Source organism: Oculina patagonica, chromosome 8 (assembly GCF_052425735.1).
Source record: "Oculina patagonica isolate OP01 chromosome 8, crgOcupat, whole genome shotgun sequence".
NCBI lineage: Eukaryota > Metazoa > Cnidaria > Anthozoa > Scleractinia > Oculinidae > Oculina > Oculina patagonica.
Window position 1 is genome coordinate 10,892,041 of NC_135765.1, and position 19,641 is coordinate 10,911,681.

A 19,641-nucleotide genomic window follows, 5' to 3' on the forward strand; every position below is an offset into this window, starting at 1 on the left:
TTATTCACAGCTCGTCCCACCTTAAAGGGATCGATTGTGTCACGGCTGAGTTACGTTTATTTTAATAAGTTTGTATTTTAATAAGTTTGGCCAAATATTCACTATGAAACTTAATGATAGCGAAGAAATTATTTCTGTGGATCTAAATAACAAAACCATAGCTTCATTACATACTAGTTATGCAACGCTTTCGAGTGGTATACTATGGAATATCCCACGAGTCACTTGTATTTTCTCGGTATACACACGAGCCTTTAGGCGAGTGTGTATGCCAAGAAATACAAGTGACAAGTGGGATATTCCATAGTATACCACGAGAAAGCGTTGTGTAACTATTTTACACCATGCTATAGAAAATACGCTTACTAAATTTCGTCAAGAATACAGTCGCAGCGCACTTTGGGAAGGTTGGGTTGAATACCGTCGAATATACAACGGCTTTCCTGTATTCTGATTGGCTGTATTTTCTATGGCATGGTATAAAACCAGATATGTCTCCGGGCGTTATAATTTAAAGTTACAAGCAAACAAGATTAACTTTGAAAACTGTTCAGCCTAACAGTATTTCAAAAACCCATATTGCAATCCGTTTCAATCTTCTTCACTTTTGGCCATCCGTGCCTTCTTTTGTATTTTTTGTGTTATTGAAATGTTCCTTCACTGTTTTAAGCGATTATTTTTATGTTTCACCGAATTTGGTGGCCATTTTCTATGCCTTAATTTGGCTTAAATCCGTAACACAGTTCCTTTAAGCGAGGTTGCCGGTTAACTTTCTTTTTCAGGTTCCTTAGCTGCTCCACGTTCGAGGCCTTCTCGACAGGATTTTCTATGTTGTCATTTTTTACGCGCAACGTCTTTTTCGGCAGCATCCGCATTTTTAACCAAACCCGGACGAAACCAAGCAAAATGAAGCCCTTGAGCGACTCCAGGGTTTCATTTTGCTTGGTTTCGTCCGTACATGCACACTGGTCTTTCTTACTGTTTCGGTGTCCTGTTCCTTTGGAAGTCAATGAATCACCCAGATACTCGATGACGAAAGGACCGGTATCTTTGTTATTTGGTAGAAAGTAGACAATTCTCTATGAAACGTTTTGATACCCCACCGGCTTCAGTCTGGATGTAAAAATAGTTCTTTTTTTATCAGTGGATTTCTCCTCGGTAAAGTTGTTGTTCTTTGATTAATCCACCGATGTCCATCAGCCTGCCAAACTTGAGGCCTCCCGATGACAATATCGGAATTGCCGCCCACGGGCCGGAATGGCAACCGACTCACACAGTCTTCATCTTCAGCACACAGTAATTCATACGCCCTGTTGTTTTTAGAGGCGAGTCGCGGTGAAGCAACGCTGTTGTAGATATCTCCGACGTAACCTGCGATAAAAAAAAAGAAAGCCTGATCGCAGGTTATCTCCGACGGGGCCATATCTAAACTGTGTGTAAATAATAGTGATAAATAAAAAAAATCTGGACGCAAAGTACTGGCTGATTAGGACAAAGAAAAATTCTGAGTCCCCGACGGGAATCAAACCCATGGCCTCCCAGATACCGGTTGGGCGCTCTAACCAACTGAGCTACGAGAGACTCGTTGTGAGCTGGGCCATTTTACTAGGTTGATATGTGACACGCGTCCTGCATACTGCTAGGATCAGCAATGTCGAATTCATCAAGTTTTGTAGTAAATAATAAAGATGGTAAATATTTTTTTTTTTCGACATTGCTGATCCTAGCAGTATGCAGGACGCGTGTCACATATCAACCTAGTAAAATGGCCCAGCTCACAACGAGTCTCTCGTAGCTCAGTTGGTTAGAGCGCCCAACCGGTATCTGGGAGGCCATGGGTTCGATTCCCGTCGGGGACTCAGAATTTTTCTTTGTCCCATGCTCGTGTCATGTAGAACATCTTATCTTTATTATTTATTACCGAGCTTAAAATTTACCATCTTTATTATTTACTACTGGCTGATTAATTATTCAATAAATTAATGATTGAGTGAACGGACTAATTAATCAATTAGTTTCTTAGCATTGTTTTCGCACCCGCGAGAAATTCGTTCTAAAAACGTGTGAAATACCCGGGAGAGTACTACTCAGGTATGTTTTGGGTGGGTATGCGCCGCCCGGGTCTCCAAAGTAGCACCCCGTTTTTGAAAGAATTTGCATGCAAAATGATACCCCGATCTAGAAACAGTTCAATTTTTTAACACCCGGTTTTGGCTGCTGATAATTGGAAACTTTCGTGCGTTCAAAATATCATACCCCGTTCTAGAAATTGTCTCTGAAATGGATACCCCGTTCTATATCGGGAGCCCAAAATTACGACCCCGTTGGGGGCACATACCGGTATAGGTATTTTGGGGGAGTACCCTCCCCTGAGATGAAATACCGGTAAAGTTATAAAAAATCCTCTATCCGTGATGGCCAAAATGGTTTCTAAACATCTCAAAACGCATGAAATACCGGTTAAGTTATTAAAAAAACCTCTATCTGTCTTTAAAACTCCGTGACCGCTAGTCTACAATCCGTGACGGCCAATGTGGCTCCTAAACATCTAAAAACACATGAAAAAAAGGAGCTACATCGGATTGATCCTCCAGAAATCGCCGAGAAAAGGCCGACGGAAATGCTTGTCGGCAGCTAGGGAGCAGTAGCGGAGCCAAAGTTCCTTAAGCTCCAAAATGTCAATAAATCACGCTCTCGTAAGCTTGTAATTCTACAGGTCCTCTAGTGTAGGCTTTTATAGATTGTGCTCCTAAAAGTGGCATATTATGCTACTAGCAGTGCTCAAAATTTTGCCAAATTATGCAAAAATTATGCCAGAATTCCCAAATTATGCTTCTGATTTCCGAAATTATGCTCACAAAATGACGTAGATTCTATACATAGAGGTGCGCAATAACGACACCAAATTATGATGTTTTTTAAATAAACTGTTGTTGTAAATTTATTTGTGTTTATGGCAGTTTATCACGGCCGTCAGCTGTCCAAATTAGCTGCTCGCATCTCTAAACCGTTTGTAAAATGCCTCCAACGACTTAACAATCACAATTGTATAGCTAAAACACGCATTGCAAGAACAAACTACCTAAATTTCATTTATTTCTGTAGAAAGTACACCATATTTACTACATTTTATGAATTTATGCTCCAAAAAGTGCTAAAAATTGCTAATTATGCCGTGGCAGTGCTCGTTTCACAAATTATGCTTTTTAGCTCCAATTATGCCAAAAATTATGCTAGCACAATCTATAAAAGCCTACTCTAGTGTAGCAGATGCTATTGTTTCCGGGGCCAGGAGTATTGTTCCTGCTGTTTGTTCTACTGTTCTCTGTAAGGGTAGCAAGCCATTCATGCGAGATCTTGCGAGATCTCGCGAGAGCTGCTACATCGCCCGAATGTATTAGCTGAAATAGGAACATGCGGGTTCGCGCACGTCTCCGCGCGTGGCATCGAAACGAGTTACACCAGGTTGGCCGGCTAGGAAATGCCGAAGAAAAAGAAGAAGGAAGTGGAAACTCACGGGTTGACGCTCGTGAAAACGCGCAAAAAACATATAACGGTTCCTCAGAAAGGGTATTCGGTAATGTACGTATGATCTTACGTGTGACATCAAAAAGAATTACACCGTTTAAGGACCTACCAGGATACGCCCATTAAAAACAGACTGAAGTGCATGAGTGCCTTGGGAACTCACATGTTAATGTGCTTTAGAACGCGTTATGTATATGCAAACACGGGGGGTCGCCCGTGTTTACGCACTTGGCATTTAAAAGAGCTACACCGAGTTGGCCCGCCAGGAAATGTTCCAAAAAGGCTGACGTAAGTGCATGGTCTAATACCTTGGGAACTCACGGGGTAACGCGCGTGGAAACGTGTGGAAAAATCACACAGGGATCCTAGAGAGAGTAGCAGGGAACGTAGATAATTTCTTTTGGGAACGCGCAATTTCACACGCGTGGCATCGAAAAGAGTTCCTTGGAAACGCACGGTTTAACCTAGCTCCCTGCGAGGGTTTAATAGGTGATGCAGGGTGGGACCACCAGATTGTAGTGTGGGAGCCCTGTGCTAATTTTTTCGCGTTTCTACGCTCGTTTACCCGTGCGTTCCCAAGGCGTTTAGGAATAAGTCAAACAAATTCCTGTTTTGGAACTTAAAAAAATTGTCAAAAAATGCGGAGCATGTGGTTTTGCTGCAAATTGTTTTGACTATTCAAAGAGCTATTTCCGTGGTCAATACGTTCATCTACAATAGTTTGCTACCCATGAGCTCGGTAACTTTGCCAGTTATTGTGGGAAAATGATCGTTAGTTTAATCATACTGCAAACGCAAACATCGAACGACGAAAGACTGTTTGATGTAAAAGTGGTTAATTTTGCGGTAAGTTGTGTCCCCTCAGTATGCTAGCTTTTTCCGGCTTTGAAGCGTACTGCATTCAGCTTTATTATCCCAGACTACTGGTGTCAAGTTTAAACCAGGCGGACACCTTTCTAGGACGGACAGGGGGCCGGTCCCGAAGGTGTCCGTCTACGGGGTAATTGTCGCCCTCATTAGTCTTTTATGGTACCGAAACAGGCTTCAACGGCTTTCCAAAGCTTTGTAAATAGAATTCCAAACACATTCAGCAGCTTTCCATTTCGTGGAAACGAAGACGGAGTGAAACAGCTATGTGCATCATATATTAGAGCCCTGGATACAGTCAACTCTCTGTACTGGGGGAGGGGCTTTCATATGAAAGGGCGGATACTCGTCGGAAATTTTCAAAAGAACCCCTAAAACAGACCAATCTGGGCGATTTTACCCATTACAAAACATGACATTATATTCCTCTTCAAAATATGTCGAACCTGGAAGTGCGCCAGTTGGCTTCTGCGCTAAGTTTGAGCTTCTCGAATTCCTTATTTTCCGTTTAAAAATAGTTGATAAGTTAGCTTAAAGTGAATTAACAATATAATCGTGTCAGTTGGAATTGTACCAGAAAAATGACACGCTAAGTTAAACAAAATCTTAAGGGGTTTCAGAACCACACCACACGCCCTGGCCAGAAATTGCGACGTTACACATTTATCGTTAAAGCCATAACTATTAACAAACCCCTCCCCATGTGGGCCTACTTCTCTTTAAGACATTTTTTGTGGGTGGGCTTGTAAGAGGGTTAAGGCGGGGGCATACCCGAATTTGAATGGAATTTTAGGAGGTTTAGAGAAGGGGTGAAGAAAGAAAAAAATTAAACTCCACCAGACAGTTGACCCCCACGCAAGAGCACTCCAGGTTGTCAGGAGGACTGTCTGGTGTCCGTCTATCAATTTTTAACTTCAAATTCTAATTTTAAAATCAAATTAAATCTCCAATTTTTCTTATTTCTCTAAATTTTACTTATCCTTTGAGAAAAACTATCTCCTCCCAAACACTCCCAAAAATCATCCAAAAATTTTCAAAACACCGCAAAACATAGATTCGTGCTTTGAGCGTAGAGTTTTTGGATTGCTTTTAACGCGAACAAAATATTCGCATAAAACCCAAGTTTAGCGGTGGATAAACGGCTTTCAGGTGTACCCTCGAGGCTGGATTTCTTTTAGCCTGTACAGCCGTCCCGCTCGCGGGACGGCTGTACACAAATTAAAAATCAATAAGACCTTTCAAAGCCAGTTACTTGTTTCATTTCGGCAAAAAAGAAACACTAACGGAAAACAGTAACTGTGGCGGTTGAATAACTTTTACCTTCGTTTGACTTTTTTCGCATGCTTATATGTCCAGAAATTAATTTTGTCAGCTTTTTAAGAGGAATTTCCCAGCACCCAAAATTTGCCCAAATCCCATTTCCCAGCCTATTTGTTTTCCCGATTTTCCAAATCCCAGTCTCAACAGTTCCATTGTTTTTTGCTTTTGATTCCCAGTAACAGTGACCCAAATTTTACATTCGATTTGACGCCTTCAGGCCCCTCTTTTAACGCGCAGTTTTGATGAGTCAATTTTCGAAAGTACGCCAAAATAAAATAAATTTAGATAAAATAACCGTTGCTAAAAATACTATTAAACTCTCTTGGATTAGTTAACCTGCGATCAGGCATTTTTTGTCCCTTACTCGCTTAGTAGTAGGGAGGGAGGGCATGATTTCAGGTTAGGATTAGTAAGCGTCAAGTGTTACGAAACCCGAGCGGCCTATATCGAAAGCCGGAAGAAATCGTTCTTCATCGATCTTTGGTTTTGATGTGTGTCTGAGGTTGACTCTCAGCCCGAATCGAGAAAGAACTCAGCAAAAATCTTCTGGGATTCACTTTCCCTTCACAGTAGCAAGCCAAATAAACAGTTTCTTGCTGTGACGGTCCCTAAAAAAACATTTTGTGAGGGAAATTAGAGACCTGGAAATTGAGAAAAATTCAAAAGATTTGAGGAATGTAAGCCATTTCTGAGGTCGAGCAAGTATTTCCGCGATGGACTATTGATACAACAACAGCGGTGTCCAACATTGCGCAACATAATACCTCCGAGTGCAAGACAGCGTGACACATGCAAATTGGAAAATTGACTTGCAAATCATGACCTCGGCTTTTGAATTCTTCCAAAAAACAATCATCTCATTGAAATGCATATTTGGTAGCGAGATCGATCGGAGAAAGCGTCGCTTTGGAAAAAAGGCCGCCGATCCGTCACTTCCACTGCAGAGCTCTAGCCATATCGTGACAGCTCTTTTGTTGAACTTGGACCTTGCGTGCCTGAGAGAGAACTCGTTGCTGACAAGAATCGAATTGCAAGAAATATGGCGAGCCACACAGTAACACACCAACCAGGAATCAGTTCTTCAAAGGAATACTCTGGCTCTGTTCAGTACATCGGAGGTTACGACGGACCTTATGTGGACGATGGAGACGTTTTTGTGCACCACCAAGGCCCAGTGAACGCGAACGAGGTGCCCATTCCAATGGGATTGGAAGTGTTCGAAAAAGTCAGCAAGTTGGTGGCCCACCAGAACGTCGAGAAGGATGAAGGTAAATTGGTGTTTAATTTCTTCGCCCCTTCTCCATATCCCTTTGATAAAAGACTGCTGTTCGGAAGTCGGTCAATTAGTTAAAAAATCTGCGAGAAAATTACGACGAATAGATGGCTGAAATTGCTCTTTTAGCCGTCAACGGGCTTCTCTCGGCGGGCTAGCGTGGGTCACACGTTGCAAGTTTAAGGTTTTCATTGACGCGTTCTTTCTGCAATTGTAAACCTTTCGCGCGATTGATCCGGAGAATTAAAACACTTGTTATATGGTTTCTCGAGCTAAATTTAGAATGAGCAAAAGCTAACAAGCACCAGGTATTAATAAAGTTTTGATTTTGGCAGGAATTCATAGCGTGATTTATCTAAATCATTGCTCGAATGTCGTTTATTAATGAGCTTTCCCGGGCCGCCCTTGTCGAGAATATGCATCCATGCAGAGATTCATTAATCTGGAGCCTTTAGGGACGTGAATGACTCCTTTGAAACCTTGAATTTAGCTTGGAGAATGCAATGCTCTTAGTTTTACTATAGAATAAGCGTTAAAGTGGTAGCAAGTCAAATAAACAAAGACGATTTTTTACAGCGTAAATCTTCCGATTTTACGCATACTCGATGAGTTGGTGCACATTTTAGCCGCTTCGTAAACCGAAAACGCATACTTAACAAGAAAATCTTAAACTGTTTAAGTCGCTTTATTCTGTTTGTCAATTTTACTCGTTTGTTTTGTTAAGTACAACAAATTTCAGTCTTTAACACGGACACAGTAAATCAAAAGCAAATACAATCTATCAATCCCAAGTGAAGCATTCGTGACCCGTACGTAACATGATACATTGAAATGCGAATTCCTTTTATGACACGCGTAAATTCATTTAACTGCAAATTAATAAAATGTTGATTTCGCTTGTTTGCTACTTCTTCAATGTTTTGGCTTAGTTTTCATTCAATTCGCACGTTTGGACATAAAAAGTGGTATACAAAAAAAATATAAATTCTTGAGATTAATCTCGTGATCATAATTGTAACTTTGATTCTGTTTTGAACGGTTTATACAATTATATTCACTCTGTGCACTGCCTTCTGTTTACATCGTAAAGTGTCCAGAGATAAATATACAATGCTTTAAAATTTGCAAGCAGTCTTGCCGGCGCTTGTTTAACTTCGAACCACTTGAGGTTGGAATAATCACCTGAAGAGTTTTCTTGTTATTCAAATTTCGTGTAAATTAAAACACACATAAATAGGAAAATAATTGGTTTAGCAAGGTTTGGCTTTAGTTTAAATTTTATTGCAAATTGAGGTGTACATGTATGTCAAAACACTGTCAACAAATAGTTTCAAAATACATGTTTAAGAACCAGGTGCTAAGCTATTAGAGATCAAAACATGTTTTCTCCCTTCAATACTCATACAAAGTCACGTGTGTGTTATGTGAATTAAGAAACTGGTCACCAGAAAAAATATTCAAAATCATTTTGTTACATTGTTTTGTTATTAAATTCAGCAAAACAAGTAATAACTTATTAATGAAAGATTTTATAAAAGTAGTAAATTTGTACGTTGCAACCTGGAGTCACACAATTTAAAAAAAAAACTGCAGTATAATACATCAATTTTGTGTTCTCATTGAAAGGTAATCAATAATCTGTATTGCACAAGGCCTCTTTTATATTGTTTTTATTTTACTGACACTTCTATTCAAGTTTGATTTAAACTGACCAGTGTCTGAAATATAATGAAGCAGACCTTGTTATCAACCTGAAAGCTTTAATGAGTTTGATGATTTAACTATTGTTGAGAATGAGGGAAGTTTATTTCCGACCAAAATGTAGAACATGAACAAGCAAAGTGAAAGATCGATACAAGATGCTCGACACCTGCAATTTCAATAGTGTTGTCCTTATAGGCTTGTAAAAGTATTCACAGTTTTACTGGGAAAAATAATTATGCTATCATACTTGCCAAAGTCAGTCGTTAATTGATAGTCTGTTACGCATCATGGTGTAAATACAAAAGGCTGTTATAATGGGCTGACAGCCAGTATCTACAGTTTTGCATAATTTTAGTTTGACTGAGGAAAAGCTAGTTCTCTCTAAAGAGTTCACTCTGAGAGATTCACCTTGCTTAAAATCATGCTGTGTTTTGCATTAATTTTTTGATGGAAAAGGATGTGTGAACTGCAGTTTACATTAGTGACAACACTACAATTCAGGGCTTCAAGAAAACTCTTCAATTTTGCTTGCCCAGAGCAGTTGCATGATCATCTTGGGTCTGTCCATTTTTTGTATTTGTTGTGGGAGGCGCGGTGGCCTAATGGTTAGCGCGCCGGACTCCGGAGTTCGAGCGTAAAATATGGGTTTCGAGTCCCTGGCCGGGGTCCACTGTGTTGTGTTCTTGCGGCTAGTTCCACACCTATTTACTTGCTCATAGTGCCTCTCTCCATCCCAGGTGTATAAATGGGTACTGGCAAAATAATGCTGGGGGATCCCCTGGGACAATGGACTAGCATCCCATCCAGGGGGGAGTAGAAATTACTCCTAGCTGCTTAATGCTAAGGAAATGGGGATAAGCTCCGGCAGTATGCGCCACTTTGGCTCGATGCTGACCCTTTTTTAGTCAAAAGATGACTTTCCTGGGCCCTTGCCCAGTGGGCTGGTGAGCATGAAAATTTACTTGTCCAGCAAGAAAATCCACATGCCCTAGACAACTGGACAGCAATTTTTCCAAGCCCTGCTACATGTATGGTTAACCTTGTTTATTGCAAGATTACTGATCACTTTGTTGTTTTCACTCTTGCGTTTAGCCTGGTGGGGTCGCATGGACTTTTCTGTGGATGACGGTGCTGGCAATCAGCTGTTTAATGTAAAAGAAAGTAAGTAATGCTATTTAAAGTCTAAAAAGAACAAAGTAACATTTACACTTGAGACAATATTAACTACCGTATTTACTCGAATAAGCGCCCCCCGATCCTTGTTTTGGGGGAAAACCCCTTTTTTTTTTTTTAAAAAAAATTTTTTTTTTTTTTTTTTTTTTTTTAAACTTATCCCGGTTTCTATAGTATGATGCAACTAGCAGTCATTATAGAATAGCTACAAAATAATAAAAAACGGACAAACAACCTGTTAATTATTCTACAACAGTTACTGACAGATGGTCTGGGTTCAAGCCCTGGCTGGGGTCACTGTATTGTGTTCTTGGAGTGTCTATCTCCACCCAGTAAATGGGTACTGGTCAATTTAATGCTCGGGTAATCCTTAGATAGACTAGCATCCCATCAAGGGGGGATTAGGATTACTCCTAGTTGCTTGATGCTATGGAAACCAGAATAAGCTCGGAGAGTTTGGGACACTTTGGCTCAATGAAGACTTGATATCAGCTTACAGAACACCAAGTCCATGTATCATGACTAATAAAGAGTCATAAAATTGCATTTTGGACGTTACAGGTGGGGCGACCCTATTGGAATGGCAGAATGACAAAACAGCAATATGTAATAATTAATTTAATTGCCCTAACCAACAAATAAAAGCTAACCGCAAACTGAAGTGAAAGCTAACTGCAAGCAAACCAGGGTGAAGCTAGCCACAAGCAACCATGGTGAAGCTAACTGCAAGCAAACTAGTGACATTCTGTCATTCTGCCATTCCCCCGAATAGGGTCACCCTACAGGAGTGAAGTGTAAAGGACATGCGTTCCACTTCAAAACAGAACTTGTTCTTTAAATTTAATCACTTTTTTTATTCTTTTTTGACAAAATTCCTTTAAACAACCGAGGTCAGGCTGATAAAAACCTGGTTGGGCATTTTCTGATTTAAGGTGGCCCGCGGGTATTTATGAGGCTGACAGTTCCCTTTTTCAAGCGTGTTTTAAAACGGGAAAACGTGAAGCGATTGCTTAGATTTTTGAGAATCTAAAAGAATAATCCTTAAATTATATAAAATGACAAATTTTGTGGCGATCAATTCGCGATTTTTTTAAGCTGTGAGCAATTTTCGAAAGCCTTCCTTTTTAATAAAATGCGATTATTTTTAAAATGCCACGGTGAATTTTTTTGTAATTACCTCAAAACGCTGCAAAACAGTTAAAGTTTACGCACAACAACTTACAGGAAAATCCACTCTGTAGATTTCCTGAACGAGCGACTTCTTTATTTTGCCTTTAAAAACTGTTGTGTTATGCCTCTGATTCACCGTGGCATTTTAAAAATAATCGCGTTTTATTAAAAACGAATGCTTCCGAAAATCGCTCATAACTTAAACTAATCGCGTTTGATCGCCACAAAATTTATTGTTTTATATAATTAAGGGATTATTCTTTTAGAAGGAAAAACCGCGCGCCGGAGAAAAGAAAATAATCCCATCCAAAGCTAGGTAGATAAGACCGATGATGTCCCCCCAGAAGTCTCAGAGAAAACAAGTCAGTTCGCGACGAGCCCAAAGGACACTCAACCGACGCACTCCCGCCGCCGACGCGAGCAGAGCCCCACCGGCACACCCTGGGGGGTTTGATTGTGTTTTTTTTTAGATCTAGTGTTTGGGCAGTGGAGGGCTACCTGAGTCGTTTTTTGTGTTTTGGGTATGTTGTTGGTTGTGAGACAGGGATGTATTATGTGTGTTGGGGAGCGGGAGTTGGGGGGGGATGTGGGAATTGGTGCCTGGAGGGCTAGGATGTTGTTTATGTGTGAGCGAGAGGATGAGAGGGGGATTTGGTTTCTCTGGTTGCGTCATTTCTGGGGTAAAGTCACTCTTAAATTCTCAAAAATCTAAGCAATCGCTTCACGTTTTCTCGTTTTAAAATACCCGCGGGCCACCTTAATAGCTCCTACAATGGTTTCTACAGTTTGTGGTTAGTTGCCTGTTAGTGGCTGTACTAATACACTGTACGTTCCTACTCTAAGTTTTAAACCTGTTATTGATCAAGTCTTCCATCTTTCACAGTCCAGACACTTAGCAGCTGGCTTCAAGCCCTCCTTGGTCAGTCCAGACCTTTCTACATGAAAGTCATCAACAGTGCCACAAATAACTGGATTATGGAGCTAGAACATCCAGCAAGCTGTGGCTGTCCTGGGCTCTGTCCCTGGGCTGGTCCAGAGATGACTGTCCGCATGCCCACTGGCGAAGTCCTAGGACACATCAAACACTCGTAAGTCAACTGACAGGGGGGGGGGGGGGTTCTCCCATGTGCCAGGGGTTCAATTCCCAACAGGGACTCAGAATTTTTCTTTGTCCCACACTCGGGTTACATTTCATATTTTGACTTACTCTGACTTATTTCTTTTATTCACGAATCACGCTGAAACAACAGTACTGAACCTCTATTTTGTTATCAGAAGAAACTGATAAATAATTTTGCAAAAAAAAACCTCTTGGAATTTGATCACAACAGCACCAGAAATTTACTAAACTATCCATTTGGGGAAAACTTTTGAATCTTCAACAGGCCCAGAGAGACATGTGGTAGTTGGCTTGGTCCTTCATTCTACTTTGATGTCTACAACTATGAAGGGAATCTAATCTACAAGGTGCAAGGTCCCTCAGGGTACCCCTGTGAGTGCACAAGGGAGAAAGCTGCTGTCTTTAAGGTACTACCATACCGTTAGACCCTTTGAAAGTAACTATATAACCAGCAAGTACTTCTGAATTCCCCCTCCCCACTAATATAACCACAAAAATTATGCAAAAGGTTTTTGCGTCACAAACAATTTTGTTGGATTCCTACATTGTAAGCCTCAGTAAGAGAATAATATTACACTGAACATAATGATGTCTTAGTAGGCATTTTAGTGTGCAGTATAACTGTATACTTTTAAATGTCTTGCTGTATTATGGGCTTGCCAAAATACAAAAGACAAGTACAGGTGTATACATACTAGTTATGCAACGCTTTCGAGTGATATACTATGGAATATCCCACGAGTCACTTGTATTTTCTCGGTATACACACGAGCCTTTAGGCGAGTGTGTATGCGAAGAAAATACAATGACAAGTGGGATATTCCATAGTATACCACGAGAAAGTGTTGTGTAACTATTTTATACCATGCCATAGAAAATACGCTTACTAAATTTCATCGAGAATAAGATCGCAGCGCACGATGGGAAGGTTGGGTTGAATACCGTCGAATATACAACGGCTTTCCTGTATTCTGATTGGCTGTATTTTCTATGGCATGGTATAAAACATGATACAATGTTGAATAATTAAGATATCTATCCAATGTTTTTTCTTATTCAAAAGACAGTCTTTTAACTGTGTTGTACATTTACACAGACGTTAAACTGTGTTTTACATTGTCAGGGTTCCATCTCAGGTATCTAAAGTATTTGAGGGGTAGAAGCTTCCCCCCAAAAAATTCCCATCTTACCCCTAAAATATATTGTTATCATTACAGTATATACCGTATTTATTCGATTAAGCGCCCAACCTTAAATAAGCGCACACCTCGAATAAGCGCCCACCCTTAAGGTAGGAAAAGTTAATAAGCGCCCAGCCTCGAATAAGCGCCCACCCTCACCCCAGAAAAAAAACTGAAGTCCATAAAAGGAGTACTTGATTATTGAAATTGACTATGTACTACTAAGAAGACTTCCCCCATGACCGAGTTTTCTTAGTATTGTACAGAAACTTTCAATGAACAATTACATTTCTGCTTTGGTACATCTTAAAATAAAAATAAAAATAAATAAATATATTTTTATAGCGCCTATCCAGGCCTGCTCTAGGCGCTTTACAAATGTTTAAAAAATATATATATATATATATAACAAAATCAATAAAAATTTTGTTATTATTTATTGTTTTGTTACAAATATAAACTTAATATTTGCTGAAAATCGTAATAATTTAATAAGCGCCCAGCCTCGAATAAGCGCCCACCTCGAATAAGCGCCCACTCTCAAGGTCGAAATATTTAATAAGCGCCCAGGGCGCTTAATCGAATAAATACGGTAACTAACTATAATATTGGAAAATTCATCCAGACCCGACAAGGTCAGTGCATGTAAAGTAAGTATTCCCTGTCTAAGGACACTTATTATGTCACAAAATTCACCAGATTGCATCTCAGGATATATTCACTTCAAAACATTTCCAGGGGGCATGCCCCCCACCCCCCACCCCCCTAGGGAGCTTGTGGCCTTCAGCCACTCAGGACTTCTCTCCCAAAGGATAAATCTTAGATAGAAGCCTGATTGTAGGTTTTAAAAACTAAGAGCACTGCAACCTGCTTTACAAGTTTCTTACAGTACTTGTTTTGTGCAGAGTCGACTGACAAAAAGAAATTACCAGTAAATCTACTGATAATTTTTGATCAGTTCATCATCTTTTATCTGGGCTTTTTGGTTAGATTTTGAAAGAAGGACCTCAGGCAGAGTCTGGAAGCACTCAAGTTGGAGAAATAACTCATGGCTGGAGGGGATGTTGTGGAGGTCTTTGTAGTTGCTGTATCACTGGTGAACCAGATTTCGTCAGCATCTCATGTAAGCAGACTTTCTAAGAATATTTTAACACTACTGGGAACACCATGGGAGGCATGGTGTCCTTTTAGAAGGCTAGCATGCTGAAATCTGGATCGAGTGATCTGGGTTCAAGCCCTGGCCGAGGTTAATGGCATTGTGTTCTTGGGCTAGACACTGTACTCTCACGTTGCCTCTCTCCACCCAGGGGTAATAGCAAATTTAATGCTGGGGGGAACCTTGTGTTGGACTAGCAGCCCATTAAGGGGGAAGGAGAAATACTCCTAGTCACTTAATACTACAGACACCTGGATAAGCTCCAGTCTGATGGGCCAACAGGCTTCAACACAGACCCCACTCCCTATGTAGTGTAAGCTTATATCTACACTTCACAACCTATGTTTTAACTTGGTCCTCCACATTCATGGACAAATCAGTGTGCAAAGAAAGCCCTTCCCTATAGCCTTGGGCTAGTGCATTTTATAATTATTACTGTGAACGACTTTCTTTGTCTTACAGCTTTTCTCCATGGCAATTTCCCAACAAATCTGTGTACACAAAAAATACTACACCTTTCAATAACATGGGAACTGTGAACTGCCATCAATCATAATCATGTAATCACTGACTTTAGCAGAGTTTGCTTTATTGCAAGGTGCAGTACTATAACAAATTTTGCTTTGATTGCAGTTCCCAGGAGCCTTTCAGCAGAAGACAAAGCCCTTTTCCTTGGTCTTCTGTTTATTGTTGTAAGTACTCAATAACATTAAAGCCAAAGTTTGTATAGTCCTATTAAAATGTGCAAAATGATTATGCACACAGTTTTTTTTATATATATATATATTTACTGTCGTTTACACACAAGCAGTCGTCATAATGGGCCACTGCATTTAATAATGGGAATTCTTGAGGACTTAGCAGAGGGGGGCGTAAGAGTTTGCGGTGATGCGGTTTTGCGTTTTTTTTCGTGCGGCTTTGCGGTAATTTTTATTTAAACCTGCGGTATTGCGGTTTTACAAGACTACGCGGTGTGTGGTATTACAAATTTTAGGTCGCGGTAGTCGGTGAGAAAATTGTCTGCGGTAATATGATTCTCTTACGTTTCCACTGGATCCATTCACATTCGGTTGTTTTGCTTCAGTTAAACAAGCTTGAGCCAAGTGTTTTGTTTTACAGCATATCAGCTTACACAATCAGGGTTCGTTATTAAGCAAACTTGCCCTGTGGCTTGTAATTGCAGCCTGTTCCAGTTAATACTTGATGTGTTTAACTGTTTTATCCAATGATACGTTGACTTGATGACATTCCAGGCCAGATCTTCGGCTCAGATCCAGTCTTATCTACCGTTGTTGGTCATTTGAAACTGCGGTTTCGGTGTTTTGGTAAAATTTGATGCGGTGTTCGGTTTTGTAGCGTATTTCTGTGCGGTTTTGCGGTTTTCGGACCCCCCTTACGCCCCCCTCTTAGCACATTTTCAAAGGATTTCAGTGGATTTCTTTAGGGGTGTAGACGTTTTCGATGGATTTCTTTAGGGGTAAGAATAAAAGACCTGTCCTCAACATGGGGGGCGGGGTGCGAATATTTTATGAAATAGCCCAACAGAACAAGACTCACCAAAATTGTATGCATAATCAAGTATGGTGTTATCCAGATAAGCCAGTTCAGGGTCGTAACATATATTTTTTCATCACTGATCCCAAATTTAGCTCTATTGAGCCCAAATGTGGCCGTTTGATCCCTGTCCATCTGTCCCTCTGTAGGCGACCGGACCCATGCTTGTGACCCGGGACCCGGTCCATGATCCCGATCCCGAGGCCGTGATCCCGATCCCAGGTTGATCCCTGATCCCATATACCTGGTTACGACCCTGCCAGTTGTTCTCTTGTTTTAACTGCAAAGTTCTATATTCCACGCTTTCCCATCTAATTCAGCTTTGCTCTATCTATGAACATCTAAGCTAGACTTAAACACTAATATCTTACAAAAATTCCCGAAAGAAACGATATAATGAAGCAAATCGCAAAAGAAAAGCTCACCTCTGAATCAGCTTTCAGCTCGGGCTGTATCACTTCCTTCGAGTACGCAAGGAGACTGAAACCCAGTCGGCCGGGTAACCTCTCCTTCAGGACAAAACTTTCAAAGAGGGTGGGGTGGGTAACTATTGGGTTTTCACGGAGTTGTCTTTGGCGAAAACTTTGTTTGAATTTTATAACAGCAAAAAGTTTATTGGATTGTTTAGTTTCTTTCTCCTAATGTCGAACCGAAAGTAGCACAGAAAGAACTACGCGAAAGCTTTTGAAATTTAAAAACCTTTCGCAGCTCCCGGTATTCGAGGTTACTTCAAATCTTTGCCCAAAAATCACAGCTGCTAGAGGGTGTGAATGGGGTTTAGTGTTTCGTGTTATTTGCCTTTATTTTTTAGTGTTTATTTAATGTTTACTGTTTCCGGAGAAACTACTGTTAAGTGTTAAGAGGGTTTTTAGTAAAAATGTTTAGCATTGTATTTTCGGATTTCTCCTCGGAAATCTTTGGTAGTCTTCAGACATCTTCGGTAGTCTCCGAAAATCTTCCGAAAATGTTTGGCAGTCTGCGGGAATAGTCGGTAGTCTTCGAAAATCTTCCGAACTGATCGGAAATCGTCGGAAAATGACCGAAAACTTCTTCATATACTAAACAAAATAATATTGGCCTTTTGGAGCCGTTTTTGTTTCTTTCTGGATAAAATTTACTGTTACAGTGAATTTTTTACTATTAGTGTTAAAATGCATAAAATTGTACTGTTTCATGTTACAGAGCCAAAATTTTTTTAAGTGTTTAGTGTTGTCGAGGTATCCCCATTCAGACCCCCCTGCTACCTTCGCTAAAAAAACACAACAACAACAACAACAAAAAAGGGGCAGAACTACACCTCCTTTGAGCATATCTGTTTCCCAGAAACGTAATGTCCGATTTTTATTGTTTAAAATATGTCATCATTTCATGAGATCATGTGCGATTTTTTGTGTCTAATTTCTTTATTTTTTCTCATTTTTTTTTTTCAGATGCATACTTACCTGGAAATTCAGTAAATACAACAGCTGGAACTCCACCTAAATGGATCGGTACAATTAAATCTACAAATATCATATCAGAGTAGCTAGCTAAAGCTTGAATTTATTTGTAGTAATTATTTGTTGAATAATCTACTCTGAGTATGAATTTGCATGAAAGTCTGTTTTTGTTCGTTTGGATTTTATGTCGCTTTCATTTTTTAACCTCTCTTATAATCTGTTTAGAATTTTTTTTTTATGTTTTTATATTTCAAAATACACCGACTCTGATATTTTGTAACATTTATATTCTTGCTCCGTTGAAGCCTGTTTGCATTTTAATTTCACTAATTTCACTATATTTGCTTAAAAAACAGATTTTAAACAACATTACATGTTTCCCATGAATGCAAATACGGTGTACAGTAGTTAAAAAAGCTTTACTAACAATATCTTTCCGATTTATTGTGATAATTTAGTGATATCGAGTGGAAGAAAAATTTTGTTTTCGCAACAAGTTGCGGTCTGTAAAGATTACACCTACTTGTTGCGGGTTGGCATAGGCCACGATTCGCTATGCAGCTTTTTAAAGAAAAGCAGCCTAGTACACAAGGCCTTTAAGGTCAACTACAAAGAAAGATACAAGGTTTTACCACCAACAACACTTTTCAGACCTAAGAAATGCTGGATTAGTTTTTAAAAATGGTTTTATCAATGAAGTGTGTGAAGTTTATATTCGTGTATTCGTGCGTGTGGATAAAATCACACGAAAGAAAATTTCCGGGCATAAATGGCAAAGCAGATCATCATTAGCGCAAAATTCAATGAGTTGCTTGAGCCACATAATCTTATTTTAAATTTAGCGATTTAGAAAACGCGAAATTGTTTGAACTGTTTTAATCGCCCCTTGTGCCTTGTTAAAATTTGCAGTGAGATTTCTAAAAGTATACTAAACCTTTATTGACCAGCTTTGCTCGTATCTGAAACAAATTTATATTCGCTTGTTATTTTTACGGAGTGAATATTTCACGTAATATATCTTCATGCTAAATATCTGGATAAATACCAACAGTTTTACTGTTACACTTATACCGAGTAAGGTTTTATATACCAGAAGATTGTAACGTACAGGTTGAGCGTAGAATCCTGTATATTTTCATAGCCTTTTTGAGAAAGTTAACTTTATATAACTCTTATCTCATAATCCTATTTTTGTATATTACTCAAATCGGGGGAAAAGAGGCCTATAGTTTTCACTCGGCCATTTTGTTTTTCGCCGCCTGTCCTTTACGAGTGCAGCAAGTTTCGCCATCTCATGCCCAGTCCTTCATCCTCTAAGCCTCAATATCAACATGAAAATTCTCTTAACACGTTTTTATACATTTCTTATAGTAAGCTAGTTGAAAGAATGTATCAAATCATGAAAATGTCCCTCTAATGATCGATTGACTGCTTGATCGTGTATGTATTTTATCATGAGAAATTACAATGTTGATCTCTGTTGAGGCTTACGATGTCGAGAGAAGTTGCTTAATTACGAGAAATTTCTGTCAATCAAGTTATAAGTCTTGAGCTTCTTTTACCTCGACGATGAACTCTCGGGTGGGGATTCCAAACTGTTTTATCTTGCCTGCTACGTGTAATACACGGCAAAGTTTTTAATGTAAAAGATAAATATAAACACTGCTATTGCTATTTTAGAATTGTAACAAAGCCTCGACCTAATTAAGGACCTGAGCGGCCGACCGATGAACTAGTTTCCAGGTCTCTTGTTAATCACAGGCTATCTTCGAACTTTATCTTGGGAACTAGTTCACGCGAGATCGTATTTTAGTAAGCCATCATTAATAAACAATAACTTTGGGGAAATAAACGTGCTTTCAAAATACTATGTTTGTGATTGATCACTTTTGACTATAACTACTAATCTGAGAAGCGATTACTTTTCTTACACCTCATGGTTGTCCAATACACCCAAACTGGGTCGATTAGACTTTTTCACTTGACAAATCGACTCAACGGAAGTCGATTTGGGCGATACTTAGAAAACAAACAGTAACTATTCTATCGATTCGAGACGATTCATCGGCCTTGATGACCCACCATACCGGAAGGCGATTTGCGCGACACTTAGAAATCTAACAGCATCTTGGCCGACAGGGTGGGTTGAAAATGTT

The 19,641-nt window shown here is 39.7% G+C and overlaps 1 protein-coding gene across 1 annotated transcript; it reads left to right on the forward strand.

The window, feature by feature from the left end:
• The first annotated feature begins 6,563 nt into the window (after positions 1 to 6,563).
• On the forward strand, positions 6,564 to 19,352 carry LOC144661999 (uncharacterized). The gene is made up of 7 exons (XM_078522733.1): positions 6,564 to 6,983; positions 9,785 to 9,853; positions 11,919 to 12,123; positions 12,421 to 12,562; positions 14,327 to 14,459; positions 15,126 to 15,184; positions 17,477 to 19,352. The coding sequence occupies exons 1-7, from the start codon at positions 6,755 to 6,757 to the stop codon at positions 17,501 to 17,503; spliced, it is 864 nt and encodes a 287-aa protein (XP_078378859.1). The 5' UTR covers positions 6,564 to 6,754; the 3' UTR covers positions 17,504 to 19,352.
• Positions 19,353 to 19,641: the final 289 nt, after the last annotated feature.